This window comes from Rhinatrema bivittatum, chromosome 9 (genome assembly GCF_901001135.1).
Source record: "Rhinatrema bivittatum chromosome 9, aRhiBiv1.1, whole genome shotgun sequence".
Taxonomy (NCBI): Eukaryota; Metazoa; Chordata; class Amphibia; order Gymnophiona; family Rhinatrematidae; genus Rhinatrema; species Rhinatrema bivittatum.
Window position 1 is genome coordinate 34,086,719 of NC_042623.1, and position 23,429 is coordinate 34,110,147.

General features: G+C 46.2%; 2 protein-coding genes across 2 annotated transcripts in view; one reads left to right on the forward strand and one right to left on the reverse strand.

The window, feature by feature from the left end:
- Positions 1 to 1,254: 1,254 nt before the first annotated feature.
- On the reverse strand, positions 1,255 to 6,039 carry LOC115098871 (protein SCO2 homolog, mitochondrial). Its single transcript, XM_029615919.1, has 2 exons — positions 5,890 to 6,039; positions 1,255 to 2,643 (listed from the first exon to the last, which is right to left on the reverse strand). The coding sequence occupies exon 2, from the start codon at positions 2,631 to 2,633 to the stop codon at positions 1,650 to 1,652; it is 984 nt and encodes a 327-aa protein (XP_029471779.1). The 5' UTR covers positions 2,634 to 2,643; positions 5,890 to 6,039; the 3' UTR covers positions 1,255 to 1,649.
- LOC115099055 (ankyrin-3-like) overlaps positions 6,039 to 23,429 on the forward strand; it is a 36,345-nt gene continuing 18,954 nt past the window's right edge. The window contains exons 1-3 of the mRNA XM_029616332.1: positions 6,039 to 6,093; positions 13,369 to 13,474; positions 18,908 to 19,006. Of these exons, the coding sequence (XP_029472192.1) occupies positions 6,044 to 6,093; positions 13,369 to 13,474; positions 18,908 to 19,006 (255 nt within the window). The 5' untranslated portion in view covers positions 6,039 to 6,043. The remainder of the gene's footprint in view (positions 6,094 to 13,368; positions 13,475 to 18,907; positions 19,007 to 23,429) is intronic.

Sequence of the window (23,429 nt, forward strand, 5' to 3'; positions counted from 1 at the left end):
GGCTCTCTGCTTCAACGGCATGGGAGAAAGACTGATACATCACGAATTTCCAGCATAGCTCTCTGCTTCAATGGCAGGGGAAAAGAAAAACTGATACTTCACGCATATCCAGCATAACTTCAACGGCAGGGGAGAAGAAAAAAGGATTCACACTCACAAAGCGGGGAGTAGCTGGCTTGTTACGGCGGTTACTACCCCAAACCAAATGTGCCTGATACTTCACTTTCGATGCATATCCAGCATAGCTCTCTGCTTCAACGGCAGGGGAGAAGAAAAAAACTGATACCTCACGCATATCCAGCATAGCTCCCTGCTTCAACGGCAGGGGAGAAGATAAACAACCAATAAGGGCTGTATAACATAATCTGGGTAAAAACAAATAAGCATGGGTGTAGCTTGCTTATTGCGGCGGTTACTACCCCTACTACCTCTAACTAATCAAGCTAGATATTTCACTTGGATGCAGCTCCATCACCGCTCTCTACATTAATGGCGGGGGTGGAAGGGAATTAGAACCAAGAGCTAAGAGAAACAGATAAGTATGGGAGAAGAAATGAGGGAAGCTTGCTGGGCAGACTGGATGGGCCATTTGGTCTTCTTCTGCCGTCATTTCTATGTTTCTATATGTTTCTATGTTTATCATAAGGAGGGTTATCTAGAAGTAATGAAGTAATGAAACCTATACGGGAAAGTCTGCCAGATGAAGATACATTGAAATGAATTTATACTATTATTCAGTCATGTTGTAATATGAAAATATAGACGAAAGCTGGATATAGAGTTGTAAGTGGTTAACACCACAGGGAGTTTTACACACATGACTTGGTATAGAGTCAAAGAGAAAAATATGATTGTATAGGCCTTTGGGTGCTGTAGCTCACTATTTCCTCATATTGGTCTGATGTTTTTAGAGTATAAAAGTGTGAGTGTGTGTATTTTAGGACACATTTCCAAAGTTGTTAAAAATCTGAGATAATAAAATTGTGTACTTTTCTCGTATATATTTGTGTGATTACAATAGTTGTAGAGAAAGTGGTTCAACATCACCCATAGTGTGTACCTTATACGGTTATTTCTTATGTTTGCACATTACAAACGAACCAAAAAAAAAAAATCCTCTTGTGCTTTAAGGAACATGCAATAGTGAGCTATTTAAATTGAATCAAGTGATTTTAAATTCAGAAAAGTAAATATAGATAGAAACATGAGTCCTAATCATTAATTGGAGTCTGATACATTAAGAAGACTGGATTTCCCACACTTTTTTTTTTTTTTTTACTTGAATGCTTAATTATGGCATTAATAGCGCTAACAATAAAAATCTCCAGGGGCAGAGATAACAGAGCGGCAATGTCAGGAGACCCAATATCGAGGCCCCTAGGTCAAGCAAGTCATTTATCTCATGATCAAATTTAGAATGACTCCAGGGAGGTGGTGACTGTAGCCATATTGTTGGTATATCAGATAGATATTACTATAATTATGAAGGCAAAAGCTGAAGGTATCCTAGGTCTCTCATCTCCTCTCTTCCATGCTATTTATCCCCCACATAGCAATCTCCCCCAATAGCACTGCACATGGGCAATGCCCTCCTCTTTCTGCAGAAGGGACCATCTCAGCCAATTCACCACATTCCCAAACACACATATTCAAATGAAGAGTGACCTGTAGGTCTTCATGTGCTGCTTGACACTAGCTACTATTTCCTGCTCTGTTTTACTGCGATTGTAGTAGTCTGTGAAAAGACCATCAGGATTCAGAAGATAGATGATGACAGTGTGGTCTACAATATAGTCATTATCTTCATCCTTGGGCCCAACACTGTAGTACACCCGATAGGCCTTGCCTGCAGCTTGCACCTGCTCAGGATTCCCAGTCAGTCCCAGCAAGCGCGGATGGAAATCCTGCACATACTTGGCCACAGCTGCTACATCATCCCTCTCAGGGTCCACTGTTACAAAGACAGGCAGGACCTGAGGCAATGAGCTTTCTTTGTCTAACAGGTGTACTACTGAGGTGATCTTCTCAAGCTCGTCTGGGCAGATGTCAGGACAGTGCGTAAAGCCAAAGTATAGGAGTACCCACTGGCCGAAAAAGTCTTTCTTGGATCTGGGCTTCCCACTATGATCAACTAGGTTAAAATCTCCCTGGCCCACAGCCAGCTGCTTAAGCTGCTGCATTCGCTGCAGTTTCTGTTTCTTCTCCTTCTCCAAGTGCACATAGAGCCCTCCAGCCAGGACCAAACCTGTGAGCAAGCCTGTCACCAGCAAACGTGTCTGCAGCTTCAGTGGGGCACCAGAGCTGGGATTTGCACTCCAGTTGTTCAAAGGTGATGATAGTGAGAAGTGCCTACCAATACCAGCAGAGACAGTTCTCCACCCAGTGTTTGCACATAGTGTCCCTTCAGGCACCCTCACATCCCGATACGTATCAGTTTTAAGTCCTCTCTGATTTCCCCGCAAGATCAGGCAGCCACCAGATCCTCCAACTGTGATGCTGGCTCTAGGTTTCAGAAGCCAGCTGCAGTCTCCTCTTGGGAATCTCCAGGTGCCTTGTAATACCCCCAGGTCATTACAGTAATAAGGATATGAAGAAAGCCACCTTTGGCACAGAGTCTGAGTGTTTCTGAACATCGTGGGGCACCTACAAAACACAGATCATCATCATTTATTTATGACACACTTCCACCATGAGAGTTCAAAGCAAGTTACAATGAGTTTAAATAATAATCAGGTTCAATACATCAGATCAGGAGGTAAGAAATCAAACAGCATTAATATGCATTAAGATGATGAATAACAATATATTTTATACCTTTTAATGCTTGTATTTAGTGCTACAGTTAGGAGGTGTGTAGGGCAGGAAGAAACCTAGGCACTAGGCATGTAAAATTCAGCACCTGATACCAGAAAAAAAAAGGGGCCAGGGCTGGGTGGAGCAGCAGCCGTCACCACCTGTGCTGGAAAATGAAATAACTTAAGAGCATTTGCTGTAATGTAGAAGGGAATAATTGGGGAAGAAAGGCTGGAGAAGGGGAGAGCAAAAAATGTTTTAAAAAATAAAGCACACACAAAATAAGAAAAAAAACCGCTATACAGAATTTTCTCCCAGCTCCTAAGAATTTTGGATGGTGCCTAAGTTTTCTAAAAATGTTTTTACCCCTGGGGGTGTCTGCCTAGTGAACATCTTAATTTTGCAGCCTCCTCCTGTTTAGAGGAGGAAGGAGGAGATGAGCCTTAGGCAGCAATGTATTCACAGTGATGTGCTGGAGATGCCTCATGGAAGCCGCTTAGCAAGCTGTTATATGAAATCACTGAGTAAAACTGATGTAACCCAGGCACCTTTCCAGGTTACCAGTAAGCTCTGGGACCATACATGCTAGTGCAGTTAGAGAGGGATAATTAGGGGGAGGATCCATTCATTTAGCAGCCCCTCCCATTGAGGGTGCTGTAATGGATATCCCCGGCAGGAGGTTTTACAGCAGAGCTCCATCAAGGGCTCTGGGGGACAGTCTTAGTTGGCAGTCTGAAAGGAAGGTTGGAGATTTTCCTGAGCTGCATTTTTGGCCTACCTGGGGCCTTGCAATCCATCTGAGATCCTGCAAAGTGGGTTGGGGCTCCACTGCTGTGCTCTCCTTCCAAGGTGCAGAGTGGTTGTCCAGGGACAAATTTGGACTTTTGCTTACTAGGAGTCTTGCTGAACATCCAAGCCTTTCCGGGACTCAGGGAATGAGGGAACCCTGTGTTCCGGACGCCCATAGGCCCTTAGTCTCAGTGAAACACTTTTTGACATGTCACACAAGAAGTCGTTATTCCTGTTCTCCTGAGTTTTAATTTTTTATAAGAAGCTTTTATAATTGCTTAGAAGTATAACATTGTAACATGAGATTTGTGTTGCAATGGTGTAGTTGTTTGTATAGACAGACACTACAAGCTAGATAAAGATGTTAAGCTACAAGGCTGAAGAACTTTTTGAACTGATATGAAGCTATTTGACATTCCATCTAAGAACAGGGGTAGAGTCAGTTGACATTCCATCTAGATTATAGAAGCATATCTAGAACAAGGACGAGGCCAGTTAACATTCCATCTAAGATTATAGCAAATATTTTTAGAACAAATACAAGGTTGCTAATGCTTGCAAATCCCAAGAAAATATTTTCATGTGAGATGAGAATTAAATTACCATATGGCCATTCAGATAGTTTATAACAGAAAGCCAATCACAGACATTTTGACAATTATGTAACCTAGTTTAGGGATGGAAATATACAACTGAAATTCTATATAATGCTGTATAGTTCATCTGTTCATTATATTCGATATGTTCCATGTAAACCACCTCCCCGGCGATAGTTATCTCTGTTAAATGTGAACCGGAGTGATATGTATTGTATACAGGAACTTCCAGTATATAAAAACCAATAAATAAATAAATAAATAACATCATTTGAGAGGGAGTTTATGCTAGTGTCTTGCATGGCATGATGCCTCTCCATAAGGTACCTTATTTAATATATAAGGTTTATATTATTTTTATAGCACTTTTAATTAAAAAATTATCTGGTTTTAAGCATTCTTATTTTCAGAGAACCAAAGCAACCTCACCCAGCCAGAAATGAAGGAAGTAAGTCAACCATCCCACCCTGGGATCTGAAAGAACCCCTTTCTTCCCCCACTTGAAAGGATCCACACCTTGTGAGTAAAGGGAAGCAGAAGAGCTAGTTCCAAAGAACTTAGAAATATTTTTATGGCCCACATGTGCAAGACATGTATACTTGGGGGGGGGGGGGGGGGGTGTTTACATTGGCTAGAGTCCCTTCATAAAAAAATTGGTAGCACATCACTGGATATCATTAGCAGGACTGGAAAATATTATAATACAAAGGAACCAGCAAGTAATTTTTAGAAGCCAAGCAATAATGGCAAACTCCAGTCCTTGGGTGCCACTCTGTAGTCTGATTTTCAAGATAGCCAAATTATGAAATATAACTGGATCTTGAGTCAAATGTATGCAGAACTCTCTCAAATGGAAGGTGATCCCAAGAGCAAATAGTTGGTATTTTCTTAGTATTTATGATTTTATTCTTATTCAATTTCTTTTATGCTCTTTTAACAGCTTTATGTAATTATAAGTTTTATCCTTTGACATTATTTTATTTAAACTTTTATTAACATTTTGAATTATAATATTTTATACTTTTACAGTGCGATTTGTAAACTGTTGTGATGGTGCCTCCAAACGCCGGTACATAAAACACTGTTAAATAAAAAAATAAATATTCTCTGTGAAAATCCTAAAAACTAGCCCTTCATGCAACACTTGAGAAACAGTTCACTATCTCTCAATCAGACACGATTGCCGTCCCTCCTCCCCATTCCTCTTTTCACGTAGTTCTCTCCCTACTATTCCATCTTTCTCTCATGGTACATCTTTCTCACCCCATCTTTCCCCCATGGTGCTTCTCTTCTCCACCCCCATGCTGGTCCCATCTCTCGTCATAGTGCACCTTTCCTACTTCTACCTTCCATGTGTACTTCCTTTCGATTACATCCTCTCAAACTCTAGCTCTATGGAGCCTCCCTTTCACTCTGTGCTTCTAGTTTAGAAAGGGAAATAAAGATTAACAACATAAAAAATGATGTTACATTTTCATTGGACTAACTTAAAAACGAATAATGTTTTTGTTAACCTATATCCTTTCAGCCAGAGAGAGAATTCCGCCAGTAGCAAATAGGCACCCAGGTGTCTGCATTTAAACTGTTAGCATCTAATCATGTTTCTTAGACCATAAAACACCACACACGCATTTCATTAAGGACTTTGGTTTTTATTTTTAGGAATTCTGATACGTTGATGCCCCGCTCACAGACAGCCTACCGAGCTCACCTGTCCGACGAGACCTCTACCGCGGGTAGGAGAGGAAATGGCTTGCGCGCATGCGCCGCGGCCGGTAGCAGGGCGGAAGGCAAGAGTAGGGCGGGGCGGGGCAGGGCAGGCGCTGCCTCCTCGTGACGTCAGCAAGTGACCCGGCTGCGGGTTGATGGCGACGTCTTGCGGCTGGAGCCTGCTGTGTGTGTCCGAGGGAAGTGGGTAAGAGTGACTGCTTTGCCGGCGTCTTGATGGTGTCCGGGAAGCGCTTGGCGGAAGGATTTAGGTTCTTCTTCCGCAAACTCTGTCGGCACGGCAGTCTCTAAACGGGTAACCAAATACCTAAAGTGGTTAAAACTAAAATTACTAAGAACACAAGAGAAATAAAGTCAATTTTTGGTTTCTGATACCGGTCAGTGTGGTCTTTGGTAGAATACGTTTCTTCCCTGATTTCAGGACATGACATCTTTTGCTGCTGTAGCTGCCGGGCTTTTTTCCTGCTTTCTCTTGGATTATAAAAAGTTTTTTTTCTTTTTCGGCTCGTTCTTTTATGGGAAGGTTTCAATATTTTTTCTGCAATTTTATTGTTCTATTCGCCGTTTATTGTTTAATGTTATGCTGTACTCTTTAGTTCAATACTCTGTTTTATTGTTTAATGTATCGCCTTACTTGCGAAAGTTTTGTTCTATGTAAACCGACCTGATTCGATTATGTATATCGAGAAGGTCGGTATATAAAAACTCTAAATAAATAAATAAATTTTGGAAAATGTCTCATCTATATTTTGCACAGTACAGTAAGAAATGAGTGCCTGTTTTTTGCTCTCTGCCACAAACAGGAAATAGTGAAACTGCTTTTTCTGTCTAGCACTGGCAGGACAATGAGCGTTGTCTGTACCACTTAATGTATTATTTTATCCATACTTTCACAGGTTTTATTGTTATTTAACACTTTCTATTTAAATTATGGATATTGTTGATGTAAACAACTTAGAAATGTTGATAGGCAGATAAAAATACTTTAACATTTTTAATGAAATTTCAATCTGTAAGGAATATTGTCAATGTCACAGACAGGCATGTGTTTCTGAAGTACATTGGGTTCTTCTGGCCCTCTAGTATGGGCACAGCCTAAGCAAACTGCTGTGTTTGTCACAGGTGAGAGACACAGCACTGTCTATGCTAATGGTTCTCAACAGGTGTGTCACAAGATCCCAGAAGGTGCCCTTTCCTCATCAGTATGGGCAGTGGTTGCCTGACATCTCCTTTATTGAGTATGACCAGAAGCTGCTCTTGCTTCCTTTTCTTCTTCTTCCTGGCCCAGTGGGAGGTTGTTCCCACCTCCTTCCCCAAGATCAGAGTGAGTTACCACCAACTTCCTGTTCATATGGGCCCGGCAGGACACCAACTTTATTTTCCCCTGGTAGCTAGGTTGCTGATGCTCTCTTCAACCCATGGGGCCTGGATGTGAAAGCAGGAGCATAAGGGAGAGAGGTGTGTGCTACATAAATCTACTGCTGACTTCCGCTGCATCTTCTTCCTCTCCTCAATGCTTCTTGCCCTCATCTGTTGCTGGTAAAGAGTGAGGGAGACTCTGGATTGGACTGAAGGCTTTTTCTGCTGACCAGGAGCCAGGAGAAGGGGGAAATGTGCTGGGCAGGAAGGTGTGGGAAGGGGTGAGGGAGAGGAGGTTGAGGTTGTTGGGTAGGGAGAGGTGGAGATGGGGCTCCTGGGCAGGGATGGAAGTGGAGGGAGAGAGAAAGGTGTGGGGGCTGCTATGTTGGGGGAAGGTTGGGAAAGAGGTGGTCAGATGTATGCTGGCTAGGGGAGGGCAGGGGGAGGGAACATGGGGAAGAGGATGCGGGGGTGGGGGATGTCAGGAATGTTGGACAGGGATATGAGTAGTTGGGAGAAGTGAGGGGTATTGGGTGCATGGAGGAGAGTGACTGGGTATAAGAGCCATATGATGTCAGTTTTCAGAGTATTATTTCTTCTCTCTTTGAACTTTGCTTAGTGTAGGAGGAAATATATTTTTTATTTCTAGTTTCCAGTTTTTCACTGCATACAGAAGGTGGTCTTGAGGTTTCCATTCCAGTTATGTTTCCACATTTGTAATTTGTTGTCATTTATTCTACATTTGGTGAAGGCAGGTCTGCCTGTGCTCTGTGTGTATGTGACTGAGATGAGGTACTTTACTAGAGGTTTGTATCAGCCTTATTTGTTGTATTTTCTAAATATTATATTGCACTGGTGGTGAACTGCCTTTTCATGGGTAGGGCTATTGCTGTTTCATTTCTTGGAGGTAGTGCTGCTGAAGTATGGCAGGATTGACAGCTGTTACAGAGTGGGGTTTTTGTATTTTACAGTGCACCTGGTAGTAGAGGGAGTTTATCGCAATAACAGCATCACACCAGAATCAAAATATCTTTTTTATATGGTGAGTTGAACAGGGAAATTGAAGCAGGGGATTCCTGTGGATGCAGAGTATATGTTTATATTTTCTCCCATGATAGTCATGTGATCGGTGTGTCACGCATTTGAGCATCATCTCTCAGGTGTGTACTGATAGAAAAAAGGTTGAGAACCACTGTTCCCTGTATGTACCTGGATCAGTCCAGACTCCTGGGTTTTGACTCCCCTCCAGCAGATGGAGACAGAGAAGTTTTAACGGACTCTGTCGTATACCCCTGAGGTGCTACCTAGAGTCTGTCAGTACTTCTCTGTCTCCAGCAGATGGTGCAGGTGCAAACCTTTAGTCTGGTAGTTAGTGTTAGGTTTTAGGTTTGGATGTGAGATTTTGGTCTGGAAGTACCCACTTAAAAAAAAATTAATAATAAGGAGAAAGTTACATTCTTTAGCTTAGGATCCATTTTCAGCCTCCCAGGGGGTTGCCAGGCCCTGGTGGGACCACCCCCCCTGGTAATAGAGGCTCCAGAGCAGAGGGTTGACAACCCTGTGACTGCCCACGGCTGAGGGTGATATCGGGGAGCCTGGATCACTCACCCTCAAGAGGTCCTTTCATAGGTTTTTTTCATAGGTTTAAAAAAACAAACAAAAATAAAACAGGAATAAGGTACTGTTTCTTTCTTTTCCCCGTTCTGCCGGCCTAGCTTTCTCTTTGCGCGGTGTTAGGCAGCCGACTTGCTTCAGACCGCGGACAGCTCCCGATCGCGTTTTTATTTTTTCTTCTTGCTGCTTTCCCCACTGTCGTTCCAAATTTAGCCCGCCGGTCATGCCGTGTGGTGCGGCCTATGCCGGGATTTGCACGGACTGTCAGGAGGAGACGGGTCCTAAGGGGTCACAACGCCGGGAAAATTGCGGGGCAGTGAGGTGCGATCGCGTCGGGGGACTGGGAGGCCTGTTTTGTCGCGTCAGCCTCCGGATCCAATCCCCGCTTTAACCTTTACAGACACTCAGGCACAGGAGGCCGCGGTGGCTTACAGTGCGGATGCACTTTATGATCTTTTGAGGACATTTGGGAGGATGATGGTCTCTGCTGTCTCAGCCCGCCGACACCTGTGGCTTCGGAAATGGTCGGCGGATGTTTCCTCTAAAGCTCAACTGGGTTCTCTGCCCTTTTAAAGGGGAGACTGCTTTTCGGACAACAATTGGAGGATATGATAAAGTTGCTGGGGGAGAACAAGGTCCATGAGCTGCTGGAGGACAGACCCAGGACGAGAGGCTCCTTTCCTCAGTGGGCGAGATTTCAGGGAAATCGATGTTTTCGTTCCTCATGGTCCACCGGATCGTCTTTTCGCCAGGGGCCTGGATGCCAAATCTCGTGGAACCAGTCCTTTCGGGGCCGGCTGCCTTCCAGAGAAGGAGCCCCCAGGCTCATGGGGGACCCAAGTCCAAACAATGAAGCGAGGCCGGTTCACTCCTCGGTTCCAAGAATAGGGGGGGAAGGTTATCCCTTTTCCTAGAGGAGTGGGCCACCGTGATGTCTGATCAGCAGGTCCTAAACATTACGCCTTAGATTTTGCTCACCCAGGCCACGAACGCTACATGGTTTCTCCGTGCTCTTACCGTCAAAAGCAGCGGGCATGCAAGAGACCCTGCAGTGTTTACAAGCTCTGGGCGCCATCGTTCCGGTTCCCACAGGAGAACTCAGGTGAGGGCGTTACTCCATTTATTTCATAGTGCTGAAAAAGGAGGGCACTTTTCACCCCATCCTTGACTTGAAAAGGGTCAATCAGATGCTAAAGGTGCCTCATTTTCAGATGCAAACTCTGCGTTCAGTGATAGCATCAGTACACAAAGGAGAATTTCTGGTGTCGCTGGACCTGACGGAAGCTTATTTGCACATACCCATCCGTCCGGCTCATTAGAAATATCTATGGTTTGCGATTCTCGGGCAACATTTTCAGTTTTGTGCCCTATCATTCGGTCTGGTGATGGCACCCAGAGTATTCACCAAGGTGATGGTTGTGGTGGCAGTGGCCCTGCGATAGGAGGGCATACCGGTACATCCTACCTGGACAATTGGCTGATTCGAGCGAAGTCGGAAGGTCTTTGCAGGGCGGCAATCCAGAGGGTGCTGCAGAGGTTGACCTAGTTAGGTTGGGTGGTCAATCCCGACAAGAGTCATCTGGTTCCCTCCCAGTCCTTGGAGTTTCCGGATGCCTGGTTCGACACAATCTTGGGAAAGGTTTTTCTTACCGTAGAGAGACTATCCAAGCTTCTCACTCAGGTGGAGTCCTTCAGGTCCATGCCTCGGCCCAGGGCCTGGGATTATTTACAGGTTCTGGGGTCGATGGCTTTCACACTCGAACTGGTGCCATGGGCGTTTGCACATATGCGTCCTCTTCAGTCAGCATTGCTCTCCCGCTGGAATCCACTTTCCCAGCAGTTTCAGCTTTGCTTGCCCCTGACGGACTCGGCATGCTTCAGTCTTCTCTGGTGGCTTTGTCCAGACAACCTGCGTCAGGGGGTGGATTTGGAGATTCCCTCCTGGATGGTGGTGACTACCAGTGCCAGCCTCTCCAGATGGGGAGCAGTGTGCTTGGAATCGGCAGTACAGGATCAATGGACACAGATGGAATCCTCCTGGTCGATCAATCAGTTGGAGACCAGGGTGCTACAGGCCCTCCTGCCTTTAGTAGAGGGTTGGTCGGTGAGGATACTGTCCGACAATGCAATGGCGGTGGCTTACATCAATTGTCAGGGAGGAACCAGGAGCTGCCCAGTGGCAGCGGAAGCTCAGCTGTTGAACACCTGGGCGGAGCAACACCTCTACAAGATTGCGGCCTCCCACATCGCCGGGGTGGACAAAATGCAAGCCGATTTCCTCAGCCATCACCAGTTGGATTCAGGGGGAGTGGGAACTCTCCAATGAAACCTTTCATCTTCTGTTCAAGCGTTGGACCTTACCGTCCATGGACCTCATGTCAACATATCGAAATGCCAAGGCTCCTTGCTTCTTCAGTCTGAGACGGGAACCAGGAGCAGAGGGAGTGGATACTCTGGTCTTTCTCTGGCCAAGGGACGTCCTGTTGTATGTGTTTCCGCCGTGGTCGTTGGTAGGCAAGGTATTGCGCTGAATAGAAGTTCATCCGGGCAAGGTGATTCTCGTGGCTGCGGCAACCATGGTTTGCAGATCTCCTGAATCTCGCGGTCGACGGGCTGCTGAGGTTTCGACTGCCTCTGCATCTCCTGCATCAAGGTCCCGTTTGTTTCGGAGAGGTAGCTCGCTTCTGTCTAGCGGCATGGCTTTTGAAAGGCAGAGGTTGCGGAATAAAGGTTACTTGCATGCGGTTATTTCCACGCTTTTGCATTCCCGTAAGACTTCTACCTCCAGAGTGTATGTTCGAGTTTGGGGAGTGTTTGAATCCTGGTGCCTGCACCATGACATACAACCATCCAGGGCTTCAGTTCTGAATGTTCTGGAGTTCTTAAAGGTGGGATTGTCCAAGGGGGTTGGCATTTAATTCCTTAAGGGTCCAGGTGGTGGTGCTTGGCTGTTTTCGGGGTAAGGTACAGGGGGTTGCACTAGCCTCTCATCTGGACGTGGCTCAGTTTCTGAGAGGGGTTAAACATTTGTGCCCCCCCAATCCGGAACCCCTGTCCTTCGTGGAAGCTGAATTTGGTTCTCCGTGCTCTCTGTGATGCTCCCTTTGATCCATTGAAATGGGCGACTCTGAAGGACCTGACGTTGAAGGTCGTATTTTTGGTAGCTATTTCATCTAGGCGTATTTCAGAGATTCAGGCCTTATCTTGCAGGGAGCCTTTCTTACGAATTTCTGACTCAGGAGTTTCCTTCAGGATCGTTCCCTCTTTTCTCCCGAAAGTGGTCTCTTCTTTTCATCTGAATCAGTCGGTGGAGCTTTCTTCCTTTGCGGACCTGGATTCTTCTATGCCAGAGGCCAGAGATTTACGGAAGTTAGACGTAAAGAGGATATTGTTGCTTTACCTGGAGGTTACGAACAGTTTGAGTCTCTTGGACCATCTGTTCATCCTATGGAGTTGGACCCAGGAGGGGTCATGAAGCTTCAAAGGCCACTATCGCCCATTGGTTAAAAGAGGCTATTGTTTCAGCATACCTTGTGCAGGGCCATTCAATTCCGGTTGGTTTCAAAGCTCATTCTACTTGATCGCACTCGACCTCGTGGGCGGAATGCCAGCAGGTGGCGCCACAAGAGATTTGTAGGGCGGCTACCTGGAAGTCTACTCATACTTTTGTGAGGCATTATCGGCTTGATGTCCGGGCTCTGGAGCCCGGTTCCTTCAGAGCTACTGTTCTCTGAGCAGGACTCTCTCAGTCCCACTCTGGTTGGGGAAGCTTTGGTATATCCTAGGAGTCTGGACTGATCTGGGTACGTACAGGGAAAGGAAAATTGGTTCTTACCTGCTAATTTTCATTCCTGTAGTACCATGGATCAGTCCAGAGTCCCGCCCATGGGATATATGGAGAGTCCACTCAGCCGGTAGTTAGCAACCTTTTCTGCATGTTATCTAATGCCCCCCCCTTTTTCAGGGTAAGAATTATTGGGCATGATTTGGGTTATTCAGTGTTATGTTTTTCTTTCCCTCTGCTCTTTGGGGGGAGGTTGATTATATGAAAGTTATGGTTTTATTCTCATTCTGCTTAGGTACAGTGTAATACTGACAGACTCTAGGTGGCACCTCAGGGGTATAAGACGGAGTCCGTTAAAACTTCTCTGTCTCCATCTGCTGGAGGGGCGGCAAAACCCAGGAGTCTGGACTGATGCATAGTATTACAGGAGCGAAAATTTAGCAGGTAAGAACCAATTTTCCTGTCTAATCTGCAGGCAAAGCTCAGGGAAGGTACTGTCTGTCTCAAAGGCAGATAGTCAGCACACAGGAAGTTTACGGTCTTTGTTTTGCACAATCAGCTCAAAGGAAAGCTAATGTTTCCTTCTTGTACAATCATTGCACAATTTCCTTCACACCTTGTGACCTCTCACTTTTTTCTCTCATGCTGCTAGTGTGCTCTGATGTGCTGCAGGTTCTCAGTTGTCCTGATTCTTATTCTTCCAAGAACCACAAAATCAGAAATGGATTTCATGCAGGCTGTGAAGACTGGCCATGTAGATCGTGTGTGTTCCTTTATTCAGCAAGGAACAGATGTGAATTCCCAAGACCAGGTGAGGATTTTCTCCCTCTCACACCATCATATGCCATGTGCCCTATCTGTTCTCTGACTGTCGCATTATATTTATCTAAACTTGATTACTCACCTTACGGAGCAACCATCAAAGCAAGGAACAAAAAAGTTATATAAACACAATACAAAATACAACCACATTTATAAAATCAACACATCACATGGATCATAAAAATAATTACTCTTCTTAACCTAAAAATCTCTGCAATGGTGTTCTGCTCATGGCAAATGCTGTTTCATGCATTCCCTGTACGTACCCGGATCAGTCCAGACCGTGTGTTGAACCTCCTGTCCAGCAGATGGGGACAGACAAAAATTGAAAGGGTATCCTATGTCAGGACAAAGCCTGCCCTGCATCCCTTCAGTATTTGTCTGTCTCCAGCAGGTGCAGGCAGCTGAATCTGCGGCTCCCTTCCTTTTCTCAATTTCTTTCTACCTGTGAGATTGTTCCTTCTCCTGTGTTGTTGTCTAACAGATCAAGCAAGTATTACAAAAAAAAAAAAAGTAAAAGATTCAAAACTCCTGCTTTCGGAGACAGCTCTGTCTCTCTGCTTTTAGGGGATCCTAGGGGGGTTTTGCTCCTTGTTATACAGCCTAGGACCCCTTTTCCCAGTGACCAGCTTGTCTGCTGAGGCGATACTAGTGGTCCAGTTACTCCCCCTCCTTGCATGGTGCTGCCTTACAGGATTTAACAGGGAAGCTCAATTCCCCTGCCTTCATTTAAGTTTTCAAAAAAAAAAAAAGGCAAGAGACAAGCAAATTCAGCACCTTTTGTGCACGGATAGCAGCACAGCAGGGTTTGTTCTGCCTCTGCTGCTGGGGCAGCACAGCTCAGCTGATACTCCCTCCGTCGCTTTTCAAACCTGCCTTCATGCCGGGATCCAGAGGCTGTCTAGCCTGCGGGGAGCCTGCGATTTGGCTCTCCCACGACAGGCTCTGCTTTCTCTGTTTGCCCGGAGGGAAGGGCCCCTCCACGGCTGCAACAAAATCGACGGCCTGGGCTCGTCCCCCAAAACGAGTGACTAGGCCGTCCTCTTGTCAGAAAACCGTGGGAACGGCGAACATTTTGGGGACGGGTTTTTCTTCAGACTCCGGTCTGCAGGACTCAGGAGAGCCAGATTTAACTGTTTCACTGCTGGATTTAAGCCCAGTTAGAGCCCTGGAGGGGGATTTTGATCCTTCTCCCTCTCCCCCTCCCCCCTCCGTGCCTGGGAAATCCAGACCTTGATTTTCCACAGAATTTGTGCTGTTAATGCACAAATCATATATAAGAACATAAGAAAATGCCATACTGGGTCAGACCAAGGGTCCATCAAGCCCAGCATCCTGTTTCCAACAGTGGCCAATCCAGGTCATAAGAACCTGGCAAGTACCCAAAAACTAAGTCTATTCCATGTAACCATTGCTAATGGCAGTGGCTATTCTCTAAGTGAACTTAATAGCAGGTAATGGACTTCTCCTCCAAGAACTTATCCAATCCTTTTTTAAACACAGCTATACTAACTGCATGAACCACATTCTCTGGCAACAAATTCCAGAGTTTAATTGTGCGTTGAGTAAAAAAGAACTTTCTCCGATTAGTTTTAAATGTGCCCCATGCTAACTTCATGGAGTGTCCCCTAGTCTTTCTACTATCCGAAAGAGTAAATAACCGATTCACATCTACCCGTTCTAGACCTCTCATGATTTTAAACACCTCTATCATATCCCCCCTCAGTCGTCTCTTCTCCAAGCTGAAAAGTCCTAACCTCTTTAGTCTTTCCTCATAGGGGAGTTGTTCCATTCCCCTTATCATTTTGGTAGCCCTTCTCTGTACCTTCTCCATTGCAATTATATCTTTTTTGAGATGCGGCGACCAGAATTGTACACGGTATTCAAGGTGCGGTCTCACCATGGAGCGATACAGAGGCATTATGACATTTTCCGTTTTATTCATCATTCCTTTTCTAATAATTCCCAACATTCTGTTTGCTTTTTTGACTGCCGCAGCACACTGAACTAGTTTGCAGGAACAGGATGACCCTTCGCCAGGTCCCTCCCCAGCCAAGATCCCTCGGGTGCCTGCTCCGCAGCCCCCTCCCGTTCCAGATGTGCAGGGCTCGGTCAGGGTGGTGCCGGGCCTTTGGCCACCCCCCCCCCCCCGGACCCCCCACAGCCGGCTGACAAGAGACAGTCGTCCCCTGCCCAAGTCCTGGATTTTTTTGGGGCGAGATTCGATACTCGGATTGGGAAGGTCTTCCTAATGCAGGGACAGATAGACAAACTCATGTCGCAAGTTCGGCGTCTCTTGTCCCTGCCAGTTCCCAGGGCGTGGGACTACTTGCACGTTCTTGGTTCTATTGTGTCTACTCTAGAATTGGTCCCGTGGGCTTTCGCTCATATCAGGCCATTGCAAAGGGTTTTGCTCTCACATTGGGACCCCAGGTCGGAGGCTTTTCAAGTGCCCTTACCCCTCCAAGAACCGGCCATGTCCAACCTAGCATGGTGGCTGAGCCCCAAACACTTGTCCAGGGGGGTGGATCTGGAGGTCCCCCAATGGACTGTTGTGATGACTGATACCAGTCTTTCCAGCTGGGGGGCAGTTTGCCAGTCTCAAGCAGCGCAAGGCCAATGGATGCAGCAGGAAGCGCAATGGTCCATCAATCGTCTTGAAACCAGGGCGATATGGTTGGTCTTATAGCAGTTCTTGCCTCTGGTTCATCGTCGATCGCTGAGAGTGGTCTCCGACAACGCAACAACAGTAGCATACATCAACCGGCAGGGAGGCACAAAGAGTTGTCCCATAGCAGCGGAGGCGGCCGAGCTCATGACCTGGACAGAAATTCATCTGCTCAGGATAGCGGCTTCGCCCATTGCCAGAGTAGACCATGAACAGGTGGATTTTCTGAACCGTCAGAGATTGGATCCCGGAGAATGGAAGCTGTCCGACAAGACATTCGCGTTGATATCTCATCAGTGGGGGATTCCCCGTTTGGACCTGCTGGCGACTCGGGGGAATGCCAAGGTGCTGCGCTCCTTCAGTCGCAGAAGAGAGCACGGACTGGAAGGGGTGGACGCTCTTGTCCTCCCATGGCCTTGTGACATTCTGCTGTATGCATTCCCTCCTTGGCCTCTGGTAGGCAAGGTCTAGAGAAAGCTAGAAACCCATCCGGGAGAAGTGGTGCTGGTGGCTCCGGAATGGCCATGGAGGCTGTGGTTCACAGATCTCCTCAACCTTGCAGTGGACGGTCCACTCCGTCTCGGTCGTCTTCCGAATCTCCTGCAGCAGGGTCCAGTATTTTTCGACTAGGTGGATCGCTTTTGTCTAGCGGCTTGCCTTATGAGAGGCGGCAGTTGAGAAGGAAGGGGTATCCGGATTCGGTAATTTCCACTCTTTTGTGGGCTCGCAAAACTTCCACCTCTTACTTATGTCCGAGTCTGGAAGGTTTTTGACTCTTGGTGTAGCAGGTCGAATGTTTCCCCTAGGCAGGCCTTGATAGTCCACATTCTAGCCTTCTTGCAAGAGGGTTTGGCGAAGGGGCTAGATTTCAGTTCTCTACAGGTTCAAGTGGCGGCGTTAAGCTGTTTACGTGGGAAGGTGGACGGTGCGTCCATAGCGGCTCATCCAGACATGGTTCATTTCCATTGAGGTGCTAAGCTTTTGAATCCACCACGTCGAGCGGTTTGTCCATCCTGGAGTTTGAATTTAAGCTCGAAACAGTGTTTTTGGTGGCTATTTGCTCAGCTCGGAGGGTTTCAGAAATTCAGGCTCTAGCTTGTCTAGCTTTTCTTAGGTTTTCCGATTGTGGCGTTTCTCTTACAACCTTAGGCACGGTTCTATCAGCTTTTCACATGACCCAGTCGGTTGAGTTGCCTGTGTTCCCGTATTTGGATCAGAATTATCCACATGCTCGTGAATTGAAGCGTTTGGATGTCAAGCGGGCGCTGATGCATTACTTGGAGGTCACTAATGATTTTCGCCTGTTGGATCACCTTTTTGTCTTGTTGAGTGGTTCCAGGAAAGGGCATAAAGCTTCCAAGGCTACTGTTGCCTGATGATTAAAGGATGCTATTGCTTCTGCATATATATGTCACGGGCGAGCAGTTCCAGAGGGTCTTAAGGCTCATTCACTCCTTTCACAGGCAGCGTCTTGGGCAGAAAGTCAGTTGATTTCCCTTCAAGAGATCTGTAGGGCGGTGACCTAGAAATCTTTGCATACCTTTGCTCGGCATTACCGTTTAGATGTTTAGGCTCCCGACTCAGAGTTTTGGCAGCGGTGTGCTTCGAGCGGGGCTTTCTAGGTCCCACCCCATGTAAGGCAGCTTGAGTACATCCTAGCAGTCTGGGCTGATCCAGGTATGTACAGGGAAAGGAAAATTGGTTCTTACCTACTACCTACTAATTTTCGTTCCTGTAGTACCATGGATCAGCCCAGACGCCCGCCTGATTTTTTGATTCCACTCGAGAGTTCGTTGATTTTTTTTTTCTGTCATACTATATAGCAGGATGAAGATTTCACAAATGCGCTTATTTTGTACAAAGTTGAGTCTCATAATTTTAGTTTGACCATTTAAACTTTGGATTCCTGTTTCCACGTTAATTCTGCTTTGATACTGTCTGTACTGAAGGGGCTGCAGGAGGCTCATCCTACATACAGGGGTGCCCTTCGAGTTTTTCTCTGTCTCCATCTGCTGGAAGAGAAGCATAACACAGCAGTCTGGGCTGATCCTTGGTACTACAGGAACGAAAATTAGCAGGTAAGAACCAATTTTCCTTTGACTTGCTACTATTGTTATACTGTAATGGACCTGTAAGTTTTGATTTCAATTTAACCATAGTCTGCTTTATTTATTATTTATTTTATTTATTTTTATTCTGCTTTTCAGGCACTTTAAAACTGATTATGTTCAGGTACTGCAGGTATTTCCCTGTCCCCAGAGGGCTTACAATCTAATTTTGTATCTGAGGCAATAAAGAATGAAGTAACTTGCCAAAGGTCACAAAGAGTGGCAGCAAGATTTTAATTCTGGTTTCTCTGGCTAGTAGGCCCACTGCTCTAACCACTAGACTACTCCTCCGTGCTTTGAAAAAAGGCAGAATATCAAATGTTTATAAATAAAATAAAGTTTGGGTGGATGAGTTTTGGATGGTGTAGGACTGAGTTTTGTCTGTAAATCTGGCTAGAATAGGGCCGTATTATGGCAAGAAGGTTGGCTCACCCAAAACTGGCTGGCACAGGGCATGGCTTGGGGGGGGAGGGAGGGGGATGAGAGAGCACTGGTTATGGTTGGGTGAAGGATGGGTTGATATTGCTTACAGCTGAGGGCCAATTTTGATAAATTCATACTAGGGAATGCAGAAGCCCTCTCTCTGCAGATCCGCTTTATGAAAAGAAGAGAGAGATATACATGACATTTTATTTTTATATTCTAGTATGGCAACACAGCCCTTCATTATGCAGCACATGCTGGGAAGTTGGACATGGTGCGGTTACTGCTGACAAATGAAGCAAACATCATTAGCAAGAATAAGGTAATCATGTGCCACCAGTTGCCCCAAAAATACCTTCTTTGCTTTTTCCATCTGGAGCTTAAAGATTTCCAAGCCTGGAGCCAGCCTGCTGGCTTAGTTGCTGTGCTGTCTGCTGCCAGGTAGAAGACCTGGGTTCCCCAATCTCGGATTCTGCTCCTTGGACTGCCTGGAACTAGAGATAGCTTGGAGGCAGTGTCCATTGCCCTTGGGGATGGGAGTCCCAGCCATCATATAACAGCAGCAGGCTCAGCATGTACTGGGTTTCAGAACGAACAGTGACCCATAACCAAGGACTGCCACTGTAGTGGCTGGGCTTGGATGGCTGTGGGGAAGAGCCCAGGAAGTTGCAAAATGAAGGGTCCTGGTACTATAGTGCAATGGAGGATGGTTCTGATTGAGTTGGAAGCTCAGAGGAGTAGGAAGAAACTGCTAGAACAAAATAAATACAAATTCCAACCCTGAACAATCTGCAAAATCCACTCATTTTTATGCTGATAAGCCCTGACTATTCTATAGCACTGACACCATGAGAAATCTGCTGATTTGACATTTTGATAGAATAATCCATTCCCTGTACGTACCTGGATCAGTCCAGACTCCTGGGTTTTGCCTCCTTCCAGCAGATGGAGACAGAGAAGTTTTAAACAAACAAACTCTGCCCTTTATCCTAAGTTGTCACCTACAGTCCGTCCGTATTTTTCTGTCTGCAGCAGATGGTGGAGGTGCAAAACCTAACAGTCTGTTCTGATTACCTAGTGTGCAAAAAAAAAAAAATAAAGAGCAAAGTGTCAGACCAAAAGTTAGAGGTTGTTGTTTGTTTAAATTATGTTTAGGTGATAGGAAAGAAAAAGAAAAAGACCTGTGAAGATTTCGTCAGCCTCCCAGGGGGTTGTGCGGTCCTGAGGGGACGCCCCCCCCCCCCCCCCGTGTTGGAGGCAGCTTCTGGTAGGGGTCAAGGGCCCTATTACCAAGTGTCAGCAGATCTGGGGTGATACCTGGGAACCTGGCTCAGTCACCCCAGCAGGTTTCCTTTAAAAAAAAAAAAAAAAAATTAGTTTCTGCACGCCGACTCTCCTTTCCCTCACTACTGGGCCCGATCGCATCGCCACCGGTTTTTGTTCGCTGCGTCTTTTTGATTTTTTCTTTCTGGTTCTTTCTTACGATGCCCCAGAACTTGGCATGCAGTGTGTGCGGCTCGGCGCACGCGCACCTATCTCGGGACTGCCTGTGCTCGCTTTGCTCCCCGCATGGGGAGGGACCCTCTGTTTTGCTCCGGGATGGTCGGCTTAGTGCGCGCATGGCTCCTAGGGAGGTGGCTGCGCCGCAAACCTCTTCAGCTGATCTGTTCCCGCTGAGCGCGGGAACGGAAGCCATTTTGGGTTCTTTTCGGGCGGCCACGCGGGCCGCAGTGGGGGAAGGGATTTTACCACCTTCCCTCAACAAAGGGCCCCGGGGGGGGGGGTGCAAACCGGCCAGTCCAGCCTCTCCGGCGACGGAGGATAGCCCCGAGAGGGCTTCAGACACCTCTTCTGCCTCTTCCTTTTCATCAGAATTTATTTTGCTTCTTAATAAGGCCTTTAAGGCTAGGAAGACAGGGAAGAAGCAGGCTGGGGAGAAAATTGCTTTTCCTAGCGTGTAGCAGATGGACTCAGGACCAATGAGTATAGTGTGCTCCTGATAGCAGTTGGAGACTGAGTCAGATTTCAAGCCCTAGTACATATACCCCTGCAGGAAGCTCTGCTCTTCAGTATTTCTCAGTTTCTATAGCAGTTCAGTTAAAGGGGCACTTAGAGAAGATAAGGCCATCGCGGAAAGATTAAATGATTTCTTTTCTTCGGTGTTTACTGAATAGGATGTTGGGGAGGTACCTGTACTGGAGAAGGTTTTCATGGGTGATGATTCAGATGGACTGAACCAAATCACGGTGAACCTAGAAGATGTGGTAGACCTGATTGACAAACTGAAGAGTAGTAAATCACCTGGACCAGATGCTATACACCCCAGAGTTCTGAAGGAACTAAAAAATGAAATTTCAGACCTATTAGTAAAAATTTGTAATCTGTCATTAAAATCATCCATTGTACCTGAAGACTGGAGGATAGCTAATGTAACCTCCATATTTAAAAAGGGCTCCAGAGGTGATCCGGTAAACTACAGACCGGTTAGCCTGACTTCAGTGCCAGGACAAATAGTGGAAAGTATTCTAAACATCAAAATCATAGAACATATAGAAAGACATGGCTTCTGACTGGAAGAACAATTCGTGATCACATCACTCCCATGTCGGCTGACCCCTATTGGTTACCCATTTATTGGCATGAGAAATTTAAACTGTTCCTTTTGATTAATAAATTGGTTCACGAGAGAAATCCAATTTGGTTAAATTCTATTTTGAGAATATATAAACCAGTTAGAGCAGCCAACAAAGAATTTGTGGAAGTTCCATTGCCTAAACTCACTCACCTGGTCGAGGTACATGATCGGGCATTCTCTATAGCCTGGAAAGCTCTTCGTGCAGGGCCTACTTCTGTTGAAGTTTCCCTAAGGCCTCCCACTGTCTTGGGAATTCAATGTAGTGGTAGTTCAGCTGTTGAAAGCTCCTTTTGAGCCGCTGCACTCCTGTGATCTGAAGTACCTGACGTGGAAGGTCATATTTTTGGTGGCAGTCACTTCAGCAGTCAGGATCAGCGATTTATCCATGTTATGCTGTTTTTTCATGATAGGGTGGTCTTGCGTACGCACCCTAAGTTCCTGCCTAAGGTGAAGACAGACTTCCATCTTAACAAGTCCATCTTCCTGCCAACATTCTTTCCCAGGCCCCATTCACATCAAGGTAGTACAAGCCCTGCACAGTTTGGACTGCAAGAGAGCCTTAGCCTTCGGTCTGGAGTGGACAGAAGCCCCTAGACAGTCCACCTAATATTTTGTTTCCTTTGATAGAAATAGGTTGTGCATTACTTTTGCCAAATAGATGCTATCAAATTGGCTATGCCCAGGCGGGACTGCATTTTGGGTCAAGGCTCATTCTGTTCGAGCCATGGCAGCGTCTATGGCCCATTTGCGAGCAGTTCCCATGGAGGAGATCTACATAGCTGCAATATGACTGTGTGATGAGAACTCCACATCTCACTATTGCTTGGATAGGCATGGCCGACATGATAGGTTTGGCCATCTGACCTTCGGAACTTGTTTGGTGTAGAACCCAACTCTTTCCTGCCTAAGGCCCATTGTTTGGGTTCAGGCTGTGTTCCCCTCTTGTTACCAACAACAGCATTGTTGTGCCTGTTGGCACCTAGTTTGGGTGTCTGTTGGTCCCCTTTTATGTTGGGGGACAGCCTGTAGCTAGGGATTCACCCATGTGTGAGGCTTACCATCCTACTTGTCTTCAGAGAAAGCAAAGATGCTTATTTTAAACAGGTGTTCTCTGAGGGTAGCAGGATGTTAGTCCTTCCGAAAACTGCCTGCCACCCTGTGGAGTTGTTTCGCCTGTTTTTATGTTATGTTAATTCTGAGTTATAAGACTGAAGGAGGGACCCCTGCCCTTCCGGAGGAAGTGGTGAAGACCAGAACTGTGAAGGACTTCAAAGGGGCGTGGGATAAACACTGTGGATCCATAAAGTCAAGAGGCCGCCAATGAAGAGTGGGTGACTCGCCAGAATGATGGCTACTGCCTGGACACAATACCCTTATTCAATAAACATACACATGGTTACTGTGACTCCAACATCACTCTAAGCTTCAACAGCAAGAGGAAATGTGGAAAAAAGGATTTGCACTCACAAAGCCGGGAGTAGCTGGCTTGTTACGGCGGTTACTACCCCAAACCAAATGTGCCTGATACTTCACTTTCGATGCACATCCAGCATAGCTCTCTGCTCCAACGGCAGGGGAGAAGAAAAACTGATACTTCACGCATATCCAGCATAGCTCTCTGCTTCAACGGCAGGGGAAAAGAAAAACTGATACTTCACGCATACCCAGCATAGCTTCAACGGTAGGGGAGAAGAAAAAAGGATTCACACTCACAAAGCGGGGAGTAGCTGGCTTGTTACGGCGGTTACTACCCCAAACCAAATGTGCCTGATACTTCACTTTCGATGCATATCCAGCATAGCTCTCTGCTTCAACGGCAGGGGAGAAGAAAAAACTGATACTTCACGCATATCCAGCATAGCTCTCTGCTTCAACGGCAGGGGAGAAGAAAAACAACCAATAAGGGCTGTATAACATAGTCTGGGTTAAAACAAATAAGCATGGGTGTAGCTTGCTTATTGCGGCGGTTACTACCCCTACTACCCCCTAACTAATCAAGCTAGATATTTCACTTGGATGCAGCTCCATCACTGCTCTCTACATTAATGGTGGGGGAGGAAGGGAAATAGAACCAAGAGCTAAAAGAAACAGATAAGTATGAGAGAAAAAA